Source organism: Chiloscyllium plagiosum, unplaced genomic scaffold (assembly GCF_037043375.1).
Source record: "Chiloscyllium plagiosum isolate Xiang-an unplaced genomic scaffold, Cpla_swu_hap1 HiC_scaffold_3, whole genome shotgun sequence".
NCBI lineage: Eukaryota > Metazoa > Chordata > Chondrichthyes > Orectolobiformes > Hemiscylliidae > Chiloscyllium > Chiloscyllium plagiosum.
This window is the reverse complement of record NW_028270141.1, coordinates 11,136,422-11,152,090: the sequence shown is the minus strand read 5'-3', so window position 1 is coordinate 11,152,090 and position 15,669 is coordinate 11,136,422. Positions and strand designations below refer to the sequence as shown.

The following is a 15,669-nucleotide window of genomic DNA, read 5'->3' as shown; positions in this document are numbered from 1 at the left end:
GCGGCGAGAATACATTCATTTCAGTGTCAGGTGAGGACTGGCAATTGACTGTATAACAATTTTGTTTAATGAGATATAAGTTTCAGATGGCCCATCTTTGACAAATTACAATCCACTCAAAACAAAAAATACTGAACAGTACAGCACAGGACCTGGCCCTTTAGCCCACCAAGACTGCACTGACACATGATGCCTTTCTAAACTAAAAACTCTTTGCTTCCATGCTGCCCATATCCCTGCATTCCCTGCCTATTCATCTGTCCGTCTAGATGTGCCTTTTGTGTTGCTGTTGTTTCCGCCTTCACTTTCTCCTCTGGTAATACCTTCCAGATACTTATCACCCTTTGTTTAAAAAAACCTGTCTCTCATGTCTCCTTTAAACTTTTCCCCTTTTACCTTACTTATGTCCCCTATTAATTGACATTCTGGGAAAAAGACTCTGATTATCCGTTCTATCAATGTCACTCTTCATTTTGCAAACTTCCTCATCCTTCACCATTCAAGGGAAAATAAACCAAGTTTGTCCAATCTCTCTTCATAACTAATACTCTCTAAAGCTGGCAACATCCCTCATAAAGTACTTTTATACCCTCCCTATAGCCTCCAAATCCTTCTGATCATGTGGCACCAGAACTATGTGCAATAATCCAAAAGTGGCCTTTCTAAAAACTTCTATACAGCTGTAAGCGGACTTGCCAGTTTTTACACTCTATGCCCCAACTAATGGGCCTGTTCCTGGGCTGTAAATTTTCTTTGTTTTTTTGTTCTTTATCAGCTTTGGCAGACAACAAAGATTTGAAATACATAAAAAGGATGATGTTATCACAGTTTCTCAGTTTAAGGTTTAGTTTATGCTGCAGCATATTTTTCTGGATATAAAACAATGCTGTAACTCTGCAGTGTCATAGTGTCACACAGCACGAAAATAGACCTTGTGATCTAACTCCGTGTACAGCCACTTGTTAACAGTTCCACTGTTCTTGTGGAAATGTTTTAAAACTGGCATAGAGAAACTTTGGTATAAAAGGACAGAGGCGTTCACCTGCATTGCTAAATGGTCTCTAACTTTTTGTGACAGAAAACATTTTGCTGAATTTAGAGCAAGCCTTTTAACTTCTTCTGTAAACTGACTATATAGGCATGTGGAATAGCTAGTTAAATTAAGCAGCAGCTTTGCGATGCAGTCTTTTTTTAATCAGTTGACATGCATTGGTTGATGAATTCACTGATAATTGTAAAGATTATAATTAACTGATGTTAATAGTTTACTGGGAGATCAATGAGGCCACAATGGTTTACACTGGGCTCCAAATGGGCAAGGTTAGAACATCAAGATGTGCAATGTGTTCTAAAATACCATTTAATCAGAAAATAGCAGTGTATGTTTGAATGCTTAAACAAAAATAACTTTAGGTGGTGATGTCTGTCTGCTAGAGGGTTCTACATGCTGAACAAACAAGTCTACCAAATCCATTGCGATCAGCAGAATCCGATACAATCTACTGTCCTCGATTCCGGGATTACAATCACATATCTGCATGCTACGAATATACTCAACATTTCTCCTGCTGAAATAGAACAGGAAACAAAAAAAATATAAAAATCCTATAAATAGGCTGCTATCGCATTTGGGATCATAACTAGTGTCACCATTTGTTTGTTGTTATCTGACTTTGAATATGTGACATCAAGGTAGCATTTGACCAAGTGTGGCGTTAAACAGCCTCGGCAAAACTGGAGTCAATGCAGATCAGGTCAGAGTCAAACTGAGCAAAATGGAAGAAGGTGGTACTTGTTGGAAGGCAGGAGAAAGTGAGGTCTGCAGATGCTGGAGATCAGAGCTGAAAATGTGTTGCTGGAAAAGCGCAGCAGGTCAGGCAGCATCCAGGGAGCAGGAGAATCGACGTCTGAAGAAGGGCTTGTGCCCGAAATGTCGATTCTCCTGTTCCCTGGATGCTGCCTGACCTGCTGCGCTTTTCCAGCAACACATTTTCAGCTTGTTGGAAGGCAGTCAACTCAACCACAGGACGTAACTGCAGGAGTTCCTCAGGCTCATATCTAAAGCCCAGCCACTGTCAGCTGCTTCATCAATCATCTTCCCTCCATCATGAGCTCAGAACTGGCAATTTGTTGAGTCCTTAAATACCGTTGGAAGGCCCAAACCATATTCAGTTTTGAGTTGTTAAGTGGCAAATAACATTCATCCTACACAAGTGCCAGACAATGAAAATCTCCACCAAGATCGCCTCTTCAATGGCATTATCATTGCTGATTCCTCCACTATCAACATCCTGGGAGTTACCAACGATCAGAGACTGAACTGGAGCAGCCATATTAGCACTTGGCTACCAGGACATATTTTTATTGAAATGCCTGGCATTTTGTTTAATAGCTGTTGGCAACCAAATCCAGTTCGATTATAGTCCTTCTGAAGTGTTTATTTTATCTTTATAGGTCTCGAATAGCTGCTGAAATTCTGTGGGATACAAGCAACATTATTAATACCAGTCACATCCCAAGAATAAGCTGAAAAAGACATGCAGCCCTTAACCGCCAATGGGCTTGGGAAACATCCTTTGTGCAAGATCCCTGAATTGTTAAGTGTAGGAGACCACTCAGCCCATCACTTCTGCACCAATTCTCTGAATGGGCATCATGGCTTGGTGCTATTCTTCTGACTTTTCCCATAACCTTGCCCAACATTTCTATTCAATTACTCATCTAAAAGCCCTGCTGAATGCCTCAACCCACCACCATCAGACTTCAAGGCTGTGCATTCCAGACTTCAATGACTCACTGTGTGAACAAAATATGCTTAAATTGGATTTAATCCTTTTGCAAAATACTTTAAACTTGTGTCATTTCATTTATGATCCTCTTATGAGGGGAAAATTGTCTCACTATCCACTCTGTCACAGCCCTCATGTTTTTGAAAACTTCTATCAAACCTCCTCTTAATCTTGACTCCAAGTCCCAACTTCTCCAATTTATCTTCAGAACTGAAGATTCACATCAGGACAGTGTTTCTTGTAAATCTGCATTCTCTCCAATCTCACCTCCTTCCTAAAATCTGATACCCAAAACTGTGCACAGTACTCCAGCGGAGGTCGAACTGATATTTTATTCAAGTTGCTACTCTATATCCTGGTTAATAAAGCTGGGATAATGTATGCTTTATTAATTGCTCACCCTAACTATCCTTTATTGACTTATGTACATACACACCCTTTTCACTGGGTCTCCAACTACACAGATTCAGTGTACTTCAGTTAAATATTCAGTATATAGTTTAGCGGTTCATTTCGGCCGAGAGATTGTTCCTCTTTTCTGTAGGATGTCCAAACGCTCTAGCACACACCAACTGCACAAAACCCGTGCAGTTCAAGTGACTTACTTTCCTTCTACTTCACTAACCTTTGTCCCTTTCTATAAACTTCAGATATTCAACCATTGTCCTGAGTGACCTATTAAAAAGCTTGCAATAAGCTGCTCCCCAATTGCTGGGTGGAATTTAACATTGTTAACTTAGCAAAGTTGGAATTAAGTGTGTCATAAATGATACCACTCAGATTGCTGGCTTGATCAACAGAAAAGAAAAACAAACATGGAAATACCTTGAGGATTTCATTATACCGATCATTTTGTTTCCATGTTGTTTATGTCCCTTATATTCCATAAGCTTTACCTTTGCTCTGTTGAGCAGCACTATATGTTCTCCCATAGTGACACTGCTAAAAGCAGAGTGTTAACTTCCATATGTCTGCTGTTGGCATCCAGTTGTGCATCACTGCCACGTCTCTCACTCCTCCACAATTACCAAATTATCAGATTGCTTATCTGACATTCAATCCTGGATGAGTAGAAATCTCCTTAAATTCAAGATCGGCAGCAATGAAGCCATTGTTTATGATCATCACTCCAGGCTCTAGACCCTACCTACTGGCTGTACCCTTGCCCAAGTTACCATTTAGATTAAAGAAGTTAGTTTGCAGTTATAGGCCTGACTCAGTCAAGAGTGTGAAACATGACATATGCAGATTAGAGCTGGTAAGATTAGGTCTATAGCTTTGGGGAAGTCAGTTAGCCTTTTGGATATGGTCTGGGAAATCTGTAGGGGAGATCAAGGATGTTTGGGAGATACAATCTGCCCTTTGGGAGACTTTAAATGTTCTTTAGGATCATTAAGTGTAGATATGAGAGTCCACAAAAGGTGCACAAACTCATTAGAAATGTCAAACTGATTGCAACTAACATACATACCTAACAAAAAGGAATAGAAGTAGGACATTGGTTCACTCAAGTCTACTCCTCCATTTGAAAGGAACATCTTTGATCTGTTTGTTTCAAGTTGTACATTCTCGTCACCCTGACAGCATTTGATTCCTTTGTCTAGTAAAAGTCTATCTATCTCTACGTTAGAAATATTCAATGAACCCACATCCACCACCAGAGTGTTTCAAATTTGCACAGTTACAGAGAAACATTTCCTCTTAGCACTGCCGTGAAAGGGCAACCCCTAACTTTAAAACAGTTCCCGTAGTCCTGGTCTAACCCACCAAAGTAAACAGCCTTTTTACATTACCTTGTGAAAGCGGTTCAGGGTGTTATACATTTAAATTAAGTCACCCATCACTCTTCGAACTTCCAGTGAAAACAAGCCCAGCCAGTCTCATAAGACAATCCATTTATTCCAGCTATCAATCTAGTAAACCTCTTTTAAAACATTTGAACCAGTAGCGATCTGCCAAAAGAACTCTCACAACCGGAAAAATAAAGCTCTCAGCGCATTTACAAATTCTTATTGTTTGAAGATTTGAAACATTTGTCTGGAGTGTTAAACACAATTATTGCTATTGTATCAATACTTCTGTTGACATAAACCTTGGCTATCATGTCATGAGTAATGTTGCATGGCCAATTTCACAACCTTCCATTGTCACAACACAGTTTGATTCACAGCTCTGAAGGGTGATGCACTTTAAAGTGGGGCTAATTCCAATGCTTGTTTTTATAAGGGATTAAAAGCAAATAAATATACTGGAAGGTTTTCTTAAATCAATAAGAGCTATTTTAATGAGTGAATTCTTCAACAGTTACTTAACTTTATTTAGCATATGTCTTGAGATTACATCCCCAAAGGGAACTCATGCAAAGAACCACTCTGTTGAATGGAGGGATTAACTGTTCACTCAAAATCTTCAATTAGATTCTAGGTGGAAGGCCACAGCAATTAGGAACAGCCCTTCAAGCCCACTGCACCATTTGACATGAACATGGCTGATCTTATCCTGGTCTCAACGCCACTCTCCTGCCTACTCCCCATAGCCCTTTATCCTGCTTTTCCTCAGAAACATATCTATTTCTTTCTTGAATCTGTTAATTGATGCTGCCTCCACTGCACTCTTGGACAGTGAGTTCCACAGATTCACAACCCTCAGAGAGGTTGTTTCTCCTCATCTCAGTTTTGAACCTGCCCCCTCTCACTCTATATCTATGCCCTCTTGTTCAAGGGGAAACATCTGTTCCACATCCACCTTATCATTCCACTTTTAGCATTTTATGTACCTCAATCTGATCACCCCTCATTCTTCTGAACCCAAGTTAGAGCAAATTCAAGATATTCAACCGTTCCTCATATGCCAGCCCTTTCATTGCTGGAATCGACCTTGTGAACCTTCTCCGAATTGCCTTCAGTCCTGCCCCTTCCTTCTTCAAGGAAGGAGACCAAAACTAGACACAATATTCCAATAATATACGATATTCCAATATTCAATAATTCCAATATTCACAATGCACATTCTTCCTGTCTTGAACTTAATTAGTCAAAGGCTAGAAGATGATGGAATCTGCAATCAGTACCCTCCTACCCAATTGAATACTGGCCTACCTGCAAACTGCCACTGCAGGACAGAGAGGGGAAGGATCGGGGCAGGTGATACATTAAATTCCAACTTGACAGCATAGCTTCAAATTGATCTGATGGCTCAAATAACTTTAGATTCATTAGGATGCTGAAGAAGGGTCACCGAACCTGCAAAATAAACTCTGATTTCTCTCCACAGATGCTGCCCGACCTGCTAAGATTTTCTAGCAATCTCTGTTTTTGGTTCGGATTTCCAGCACCAGCAGTTCTTTCAGTTTTTTAGATTCACCTACCTCAGAATAACATACTGCTGACACCTCAGTTGACTTCAATTGTGAAGCACTCGAACCAATGCTTTAGATATAGATAGGGATGGAGTGGTGGTGGTGGTGAGGGGTGATGTTTCAGTTTGGAAACTTGGACGTTTGTCTTCCTCTCCACATTGTGGCACAGTAGAAAACCTTTGTCATTAATAGGTTTCTGCACTATGTCCTGCTTAATAGACATGGTCTGGAGTCAGGTCAGGTGGGTTTAAGAGCGGATAGATCCAATCCTTAATACCAGAGAGAATGGTAGGTGTAATCCTCCTGCCTTGAGGTCTTTTATAGGCGGGTGGTTTAAGGTGAAGGAGGGAGATTGGGAAGCCCTGAGGGAGGTGCACTTTAGCTTCTCCTGGTTTACAAGCCTTTCAATAAAGACAGCTTCTTCTCCCCAAGCTAACCCCTGCTTCAATTAAGCTGCCACATTTCCTAAGCTTTAGGAAAACCAGGCCCATTAGTGTGAAACCCGCATAGCGAGTGAAATTGCAGGAATCAGGCTAATTAAAATATTTAAATGGCTAACATACCTCCTGGCAGCAGATTGGCTGCACACCCTTGCTCCTCATCTAATGGGCATTGGAGATGGGGAAAAGGGATTCAAGGTGGGTTTTCAGATTTTTAAACTAATTGACATTATCCTGGCCCTAACCAACTAAATTTTGGCTAAAATTCAGCTCATGACGCCTATTCTGGCTTGAAGAAAGTAATTCAAAATGAAACTCTCTGCCACACCTTCCTCTATAATTAATTATGCCACTTTCCCTTAAAAACATTACAATATTCTTAGACTTAACCACATCCTTTCAAAATTTTCCATGCACACAGATCTCTCTCATGTAAAGAAATTTCTTGCTCTTTTCTTCATTCTCATTGTTAATTTTAAATTGCTGAGAGGTATGGGGAGGTAGGAAGTGTTCAGGAACCCTGGAGACGGTTGAAGAAATGAACAGTTTGCATTGTTATTTGTGGCTGAGCCTCACTATCAGAAGTGAAGCTGACTAAATGCAGAGCGCAGAGTTATAGAAAGCCTAAAATAAGTACCCCCTGGGACTCCACAAGGAAAGGCATTCATTTAGCAATTGTGAGACAAGCACAGAGTCATGAGTTGAAAAATGAGGTGCTGGAAAAACACAGCAGGCCAGGCAGCCTCCGAGGAGCAGGAGAATCGATGTTTCGGGCATAAGCCCTTCTTCATTCCTGAAGAAGGCTTATGCCCGAAACGTCGATTCTCCTGCTCCTTGGATACTGCCTGGCCCGCTGTGTTTTTCCAGCACCTCATTTTCAACTTTGGTCTCCAGCATCTGCAGTCCTCACTTTCTCCAAGCACAGAGTCATGTCCACTACACATCTGAATTGTGCAAAAAAGTTCCCTGAATTTTCTTTTAACTCTCTGTTCTGCTCATGTGACCCTCGGCTTGTGTATTTCAATTAGGATAACTGAAATCATTCATAGATATGTCATCACTGAGCTGGTCCAGTTTACCCAGCTCATCATATACACCAAGGAGCATTTGGCAGTGAGAGGGTTTTTAATCTGGCAGGAGGAATGGACAGTGGGAACCGTGCCACCTTTCCACCTTCACCTCGCTTCGGTCTGTGGCAGGAAAGCCATCCAACTGTAGGCCACAGATGGCCTTGTGTCCCTTCCACTAATTGGTGCCCACTTCAGGATCTCATCCCACCTCTGCCAGATTTAATCAATGGCAGAAATGTGACTTGCTGAAGAGTAAAAATGTTGGCAAGCTGCAAGGGAGGCACTTCATTCAAGTTAACTTCCAAATGGTCATCAACATATAAGTGTCTTGTTTTGTTTTCACTAACCTAGACACTGATACAATCAATCTTTTCTTGTCATTTGCCAAGAACATCATACTCTGAATATTCCCAGGATTTCATCATGGTAGCAGTAAAAGTAATATTTTAAAAGTCTATAATGGACAAATAGCCAAAGAAGTTACAACTCCTCTATATGGGACTTTTAAATGATTGTCACAGCTGTTGGCAACATTAGAAAAAGGGATCAGAAACAGACTTGGAGTTTACACCCGATAATCACAGAACATAAACGATTTACAAGGATGTTCCCAGGATTGGAGAGTTTGAGCTCCAGGGAGAGGCTGAATTGACTGGGACTGATTTCCCTGGAGTGTTGGAGGTTCAGGGTGACCTTATAGAAGTTTATAAAATCATGAGGGACATAGATAGGGTGAATAGACAAGGACTTTTCCCTGGAGTGGGGGAGTCAAAAGCTAGAGGGCATAGGTTTAGGGTGAGAGGGGAAAGATTTAAAAGAGACCTAAGGGACAACTTTTTATGCGGAAGGTTTATGGATCGAGCTACCAGAGGAAGTGGTGGAGGGTGGTACAATTACAACATTTATTAGGCATCTAGGATGGGTATATGAATAGAAAGAGCTTGGAAGAGTTGGACTGAAGGGTCTGTTTCCGTGCATCTCTAGGACTTTAACTGGTTGAGTTTGAGTAAAGAAGCTACCATAAAGGATTTTTGCAGGACTATATTACCTTCTTAGCAGAGTTCAGAGCAGCTTTTGTATTAAGAAATAATGATATTGTGCAAAGGGAAATGCTGACTAAATTCATTTCACATACAGAAATAAATTGGACATATGTATATTATGTGTGACCCTGTAGATCACAGTGATGGCTTAGCTAGGGCTTAATTGCATTGTTGTGCCCTACCCCAGATTAACAGTTTTACAGCCGGATAAAGATTAAGCTCTAAGTTTCTGAAATACTTTGCTCTGTTCAAGCTTGAAACGCTCATTAACATAGTCACGGTTCACTTTGCAAGAAACCAAATGTTATTCCCTCCAACATAGCATTGCAGCAAAACTCTAAGCACGGACTTCTCAACTTCTCACCTGGAATAACCAGGAAAGGAAAAGGGAAGGGCAGTGTCAGGTGAATGATGCATGGAGTGATTCAAAATTAGTTTGGGAACTACTGGGAAGTTTTTTGGCGCTTGAATGCAACAGTTAGCTGTGGCTGGAATAATTAAGAACACCAAAATAGCTACACATGGAGATACAAAGCATTCAAAACACCTATGTAGGTGAGTGCAAGAAGATGGAGTTGAGTAATTGCTCAAACATAGTGGGACAGAAATTATTTCTTTTTTTTTTGAGTTTCATTCAATCTTTGCTGAGGACATTGTGCTGACAGCTATTGTAGCAACTCCAGGGCAAAGGAGAAGAATCATTGGGTCTGAGGTAGCAAGTTATGCTGATGAGAATTGGGCCACAGAACTTACTTATCAACCCTTTAAGGCCATGTTACCATGCAGTGAAGAGGGGTGTTCATGGCCAATCACTGGAAGTGCCCAGCATAAGCCAATTTGCTGGAGACTCAGTCCCCTCGAGCCCTGATCAGCTAAAGACACCTCACCTGCTTGAAGTTCTTCCGTGGTGTGAAGTCTGGGCTGAGCCTGGTCCACGGTGCTGACAGGGGACTCACGTCGCTCACCTCCAGAGATTTTCCAGGGCAAAGTCAAAAGACACAAATTACTCAGAGTTACTTTGTAAAGACTTCAGTAAATTGTCACATGATCAACTCCACATGCTTTAGCTAGAGATGAGTGACAAACTGCACTATATGAAAAAAAAACCTGAAGTGATCCATTTTGAGCAAAAAAAATTCAATCAATTTTGGTTTGAACAAATCATTCCTTTCAAAAACAAATCAAATGTTGTTGTCTACAAAGGGTGATTGAAGCCTCGTTATTAGCTTTGCCCCAGAAATTAATTCCACACCTGTGATGACAAGTTGATAAAATTAAGAGCAGCCAGATATAACAACAAGAATCAAAGTTAACACTCTCATACGTTCAAATGTCATATAATTTCTGCAGGAAATGGGCTCTGATTTGTAATGGATTATGGTCAGATTATATGATCGTAGCCACCAACTCATAGTGAAATGTGGCCCATATTTCATTTCAAAAGCATGATGTGTGGTAGGGTGAGCGAGAATAGAAAGGAAGTGAGAGAAAAAAAAACTCAACTCCTCCCTGTCAGTGCATGAGATGAAGGTGGAAAACATACTTCCTGACAGTTCAGTAGAAGGACAAAAAAAAATTCTTCTAGTGGTGTGGTGTCAGACATGTACTTGAATACTGGAATCTAATGAATGGGCTGTGCCTAGCAACCTTGCTTCAATTTGACCTTGTACATAATACCCCAGAATGTCTCTTCTAATGTCAAGTCAATTGGTGATTAAATGTACATATTGGGCACTGTTGAGCAACATTAAGAACAGAGTTCCCCTCAAAGCCACTCACCATTCTGACTTTGAAATACATTGCCGTTCCATCACTGTCATTGGATCAAAATCCTGAAACTCCCTCCCTAAGTCTGCCTACAGCACATGGACTGCAGCGGTTCAAGAATGCAGGTCACCCCACCTTTCTCAAGGGAAACTAGGCACGGGCAATAAATACTGACCCAGTCAGTGATGCCCACACTCCATGAATGAATTCTAAAATATATAAAATGGAAGGGTTGCTGTAAGCTGAAACCAGGTGAAGACATTATGAAGGGACTGACTTTGTTTTGACCAACTCCCTTCTGGCATCTGCTAGACAAACGTAGTTAAAGGCGTGTCACAGTTTCACACCTCAGATTCTAACCTGATTTGGTGCATCCCACTTTCAGGCCCATCCTCTGGCTGAATCAGGCCTCTCAAAAGCTGCAAGAATTTTAAGCACAGCTGTATGTTAGCCAAGCCTGTGGGTGCACTTTGTTAATTAGCGATTGAAGGCTTTTGGAAGCTGGTGGAGGATCCTGAGAGCTATAACACATCTCAGAGATGTCTTAAACTTGAATTAAAAGAAGTACCCTTCTGCCATCTCTGACCTTTCAATCCCCACTGATCCAAGGAAACTCCATAGTTGCAGACTTCACAAAGCAGTACTGCCCAAAGACTTGCATTTGGAATCTCAGGAAGATAAGGTCTTTTCCTGACTTGTTTACATCACAGTGATTGGCTAGCCCCATCGGTAAGTGCAGGATCACAACTATCCCTTCCAGGGGTGTAGAACAAACCCCACCTCGTAAAGGAGGTGGGACTGGATGGTGAAACAGATGACCCTTTCTAAATCCTGACCTATGACGCCCCACCAAGGACATACCAATGTCGCAACAGAAAAGACATGAATCTTAATCACACCGACTTCTGTACATCCTCACAAAATTGTGATTGTTGTTGTCCCCGTTGTCAGACCAACTACTGTATGTAGTGTTCAAAATGTTAGAAGGCATCTGCTTTAAACTGCGCAAAACGTATGAGATCAAAATCTTGTTAAATGAGTATCCCCTTAATACATTTATCAGATCTAAACATAACCAAGACGGGTTGCAGTCAGTAGTGAAGTCATCTTTGTGAACAACTCCTCACACGTTGTGACTTCAACCGACACAACTTGGGCATTTTCTTTGGCATCAAGAGAATCATGTTATGTAACTGCCAATGATTATTTTGGAGGCAAATTATTACTTATTTCACCAGGAGTTCTAAAAACAATTTTAACTGCAAACACCAAAACTTTGCAAAGTTATGAAACTTTTCGAGCAAAACTACATTTCTTTTGGCTTTGCAGTAGTTAGGATTTTCCCAATAAATGATTTGCAGGCTACAAATGACATAATTCACATAAAGAGAACTAATATCTTGGTAATAATAGTAGAGGAATGTTATTCAAGTGCATTAAGATGTCTATCCTATATATATATATATATATATATCATAACAACATTGAGCATATTTATGGGTTTGCTATATTGGCTGTAAGGAGAGGAAGTGTTTTAGAAACCGAAAATGGAGGACAGCATAATGGGATATCCCTCTTCTTCCTCCCCACCTACGTTCTGTGCAGCCAAGCAGCAAAAACAATTACTTGAAAACTCAATCACTGCCTAACTTAACTGTAGACATTATTTTACTCAAAATTGTGACAAATCACTCATAATTCCCGCCCTTCGTGCCCAGTTTCCCAACCTCTCAAAGTCCTTTCTTCGCCTTACTCCTCCTTATCTCTGCAACCTCTTCCAGGCCTACAACCACTCAGGTACATCCCAAACTCTTCAGTTCTGAATCTAACCTTGTACTCAATCATTTTGCTCTTTGTTCTACTATTTGTGGTTACATCTTTGGTCTTCATAATGAAAAGCACAAAGGACATTCCTACCTAAAACCTGCAATCCTTCCGCCACCACATCTCCTATGCAGCCCTCAGTAGTGTTTGCCACTTTGGTTAAGACTTTGACCACCTTTGTTAATCTTTCCATCTGTAACTCAGCTTTCTGAAGAGCCTTGCAACATTTCAACAATTGCAGTGTTGCACAAATGCAAATCAATTCTCATTTTGCAACCCATCAATGATTGATAGCTTTATCTCCACATTCCGAGTACAAGTTTTCTTCCAATCCAATACAGAAGTATTATAAAGTATATATTCAAATGCAGGAAATTCTATGCATCTATAGCTTTTGTTAGGGTAAAGTGACATCTCAGATTAGAAAATAAAATCTTTCTCCTTCATATTTTAATTGGCTGGCTGTGCATCCCTTCTATCTTTTGATTTTAATTCCAGACATCCAAAATTACTAAATCTCTGCAAAGTGATTTATTTAATTAATTATTTTGTGCAGCAGATTCATTCCTTTGGCCTTTGATTGTGTTCCTTATGCACATACAAAGACATCCAGGGAAGATTCAAAATTTAGTGAGTGTGAGAGATTTTTGGCTCTTGAAGTCTTGCTGCGTCAGATTCAATTCCTTGATGAACACTTGACCTTCCTACAAATTATAAAGCACTCAACAGTCTTCCATGCAGCCAATTAAGTTCTATATTTAAATAAGCAGTGAATACTGTAACAGATAAGTGCTTGAAGGTCACTGATGCTATTCAGAAATTCAAGTCGGAGAACTTTGGATAATTAAGGATAACAAACTGTGCAGCTATAAAGAGTATTCTTTAAAAATTATAAAACATCACCACTTTCTTTCCTGGGTAATAAGACCTGATAGTTCACAAATGATACTTCTTGTCAATTATCTCGAATACCTGCTGAATTATTTGATTGATACGGGAAGAAATGATTATAATTAGTAGACATTTACTAAGGCTGCTTGAGAGCCATTCATTACAAAGAATAATTGAATCATCTCCGAAATGGTTTATGTGCCATAAGTATGGAGAGTTGTGAAAAACCCAATTTCTTAAAACTATCAACTTCTTCCACAAGTCTGTAGACCATGATGCCTCAAAATGGGGAAAGAAAAGAGTCTATTGAACAAGGACAGGGATTGAAATGGACAATAAAGCATCTAAATGGACCTACCTTTCGGGTGCCATGGGTCCATAAACTCGTATTTTCCCGTTCCAACAGTCCGTAACATCTGCACTCCATTTCTGTTGTCTTCAGTTTGTCGCGGATTTAAAGGAAGTTGGGAGACTACCTGCTCATTTACTCCCTGAGCATTACTGGGAAGGGCTGCTGAGGGCACTGCTGATGGCTGCAGAATGGGGCAACTCATCTGACCATTCCCCACCGTGCTTGGAGGAGGCTGAGTCACCTGACCCACCCCAGTGAGGGGGGACATGGTAATCGGCTGGCTAGTTGTGTACAAAGGCTGACTCTGCAGATTAACAACCATGTTGGTGAGAGGCTGGGAAGGGTGTTGCACTTGATAATGTGCTGTCATAAGTGGAAGCTGAGGGGGAACTGGAGGTGGCATGGTGGGTGTAACTCCAATCACTGGGCCTTGGACATTGAATGCTGGGGGCTGCGTCATCCCATACGTGGGAGGTATGAGGGCAGGCTGACCGACTGCTGCGACCGAAGGGACCCATGACGTTGGACCTGGAATACAAAAATAAATTAACATGCTACTTTCACTCTCTACAATCTAATCCTGCTAATTAACCATAATCTATGTGGTTTCTCAACAATCTTCAAACACGTCATCTAATGTTTCGAAGCCTCACGAATTTTTAATGCACCGTTTTTTCCATAACAAAAAAAAACACTGTTTGTAGTTTGTTGGAACCTTCCTCAGAGCTGACCAAATGAGAGAAAGACAGTGAGAGAGCGAGTGAGTGCTCCAGAAAACGAGAACAAGACAGAGCGAGAGCAAAACTGTTTGTGTTTGTATCCAAGGGGGTGATGTGTGGAATGTGGAGTGGGGATGGGTGTGATCGGCTGTGTGGAAGATGTTGTATAGGACACAATGAGTACATGTAGCTGTTAAGTACTCTCATTTACTGACAGTCATGCAGATATGGCTCCATGTTAAAAGTATTAATGTTAAATTGAGAATGTTTATTGTCAATTCTATAGCATTTGTCCCTATAAACACTGAGTGCATACATTATCCATGTAGCTTATGGTGTCATTGCCTGTGATGCAATAGCAAGATGCTTGATGCAAAACTAGAAACAACTAAATTAATGTTTTTCTAATGTTTGAAGTTAATTCAAATGCTGGAACTCTGATGTGTGCAATGCCCCACTTCAGACACTTTTCGTCCTGCTCCTGACTCCTCAACGCCTCTCTCTCCCTCACCACTGTGATACCTTGCTGGTCGCTGTCCCTGGGAATGAGGCGGCAGTTGAAAGGAGAGCTATCAGGGAACTAGCAAACGATGTACCAACAGGGAAGCGGGAGGTGGAATGAAGCAGTGGATGGGAGTGGGACACCAAATGAAGCAGTGAGTAGGGTGCTGAGCAGAGCTCGAGTGGGAAATCTTCCCAGGGCATCAGTGACTCTGCACATTTGCCTATGGGCGCAGTCGCCATGGACTTCTGATTCCAGGAACTCAGTGTCATCCTTGGCACCAGATACACCCTTTCCATAAACCTTGATGGTACAGATCATAGGAACATACAAAGATTAGAGTGCCATTTTCATTACCATAATTCATAGATTATAATATGAATCCTGAAAACAAATATTACGTGGCTTTGGGGGACTGACAATTCTTATTCAGACCCAATATTAAAGACTACCAAAATTCTACAACAGCCTCTTTCAACCTTCAATCAAACTGCAGTCTCAGAAACCACCTGACATGTTACTGAACAGTTTGAGAGTGATACCCATCCAAGCATTCATCATGATATAATGACAGCCCTTGGGAAAAGTTTACAAAGACCTCTGCTGAAACTCCACAAACCAATTCTTTTTCTTTGTCTCAGTTGTTTCAGAAGCAGTTGGACACCTTGGTTCCTTATCTCCATCTGCAGTCTATGAACCCTCCATACCATCTCAACCCCCTACCACTGCCATGTCCCTTCATACTCACCTTGTTAACTCATGGCTTCCACAGTGCCCAAACTTACATCATTACAACTCATAAGCCCCACTCACCTCTACACTGCTCATTCCATATCCACAACACATTCATCTATGGACAGGTCTCAGCAGCAGGAAAATCTTTGAACAATATAACATTGTTCTCACCCATGCAC

The 15,669-nt window shown here is 41.0% G+C and overlaps 1 protein-coding gene across 8 annotated transcripts in view; it reads right to left on the bottom strand.

Annotated features, from left to right (window-relative positions):
* The window catches only part of klhl29 (kelch-like family member 29), a 399,100-nt gene that overhangs the window by 126,762 nt on the left and 256,669 nt on the right, over positions 1-15,669 (bottom strand). For 7 of the 8 annotated variants that reach the window (XM_043676918.2, XM_087977403.1, XM_087977393.1 and 4 more), the window contains 2 exons: positions 13,541-14,062; positions 9,588-9,665 (listed from right to left, as the gene is read on the bottom strand). In XM_043676918.2, coding sequence (XP_043532853.1) covers positions 9,588-9,665; positions 13,541-14,062 — 600 coding nt within the window. The remainder of the gene's footprint in view (positions 1-9,587; positions 9,666-13,540; positions 14,063-15,669) is intronic. The other variant, XM_043676948.2, reaches the window with a different exon arrangement.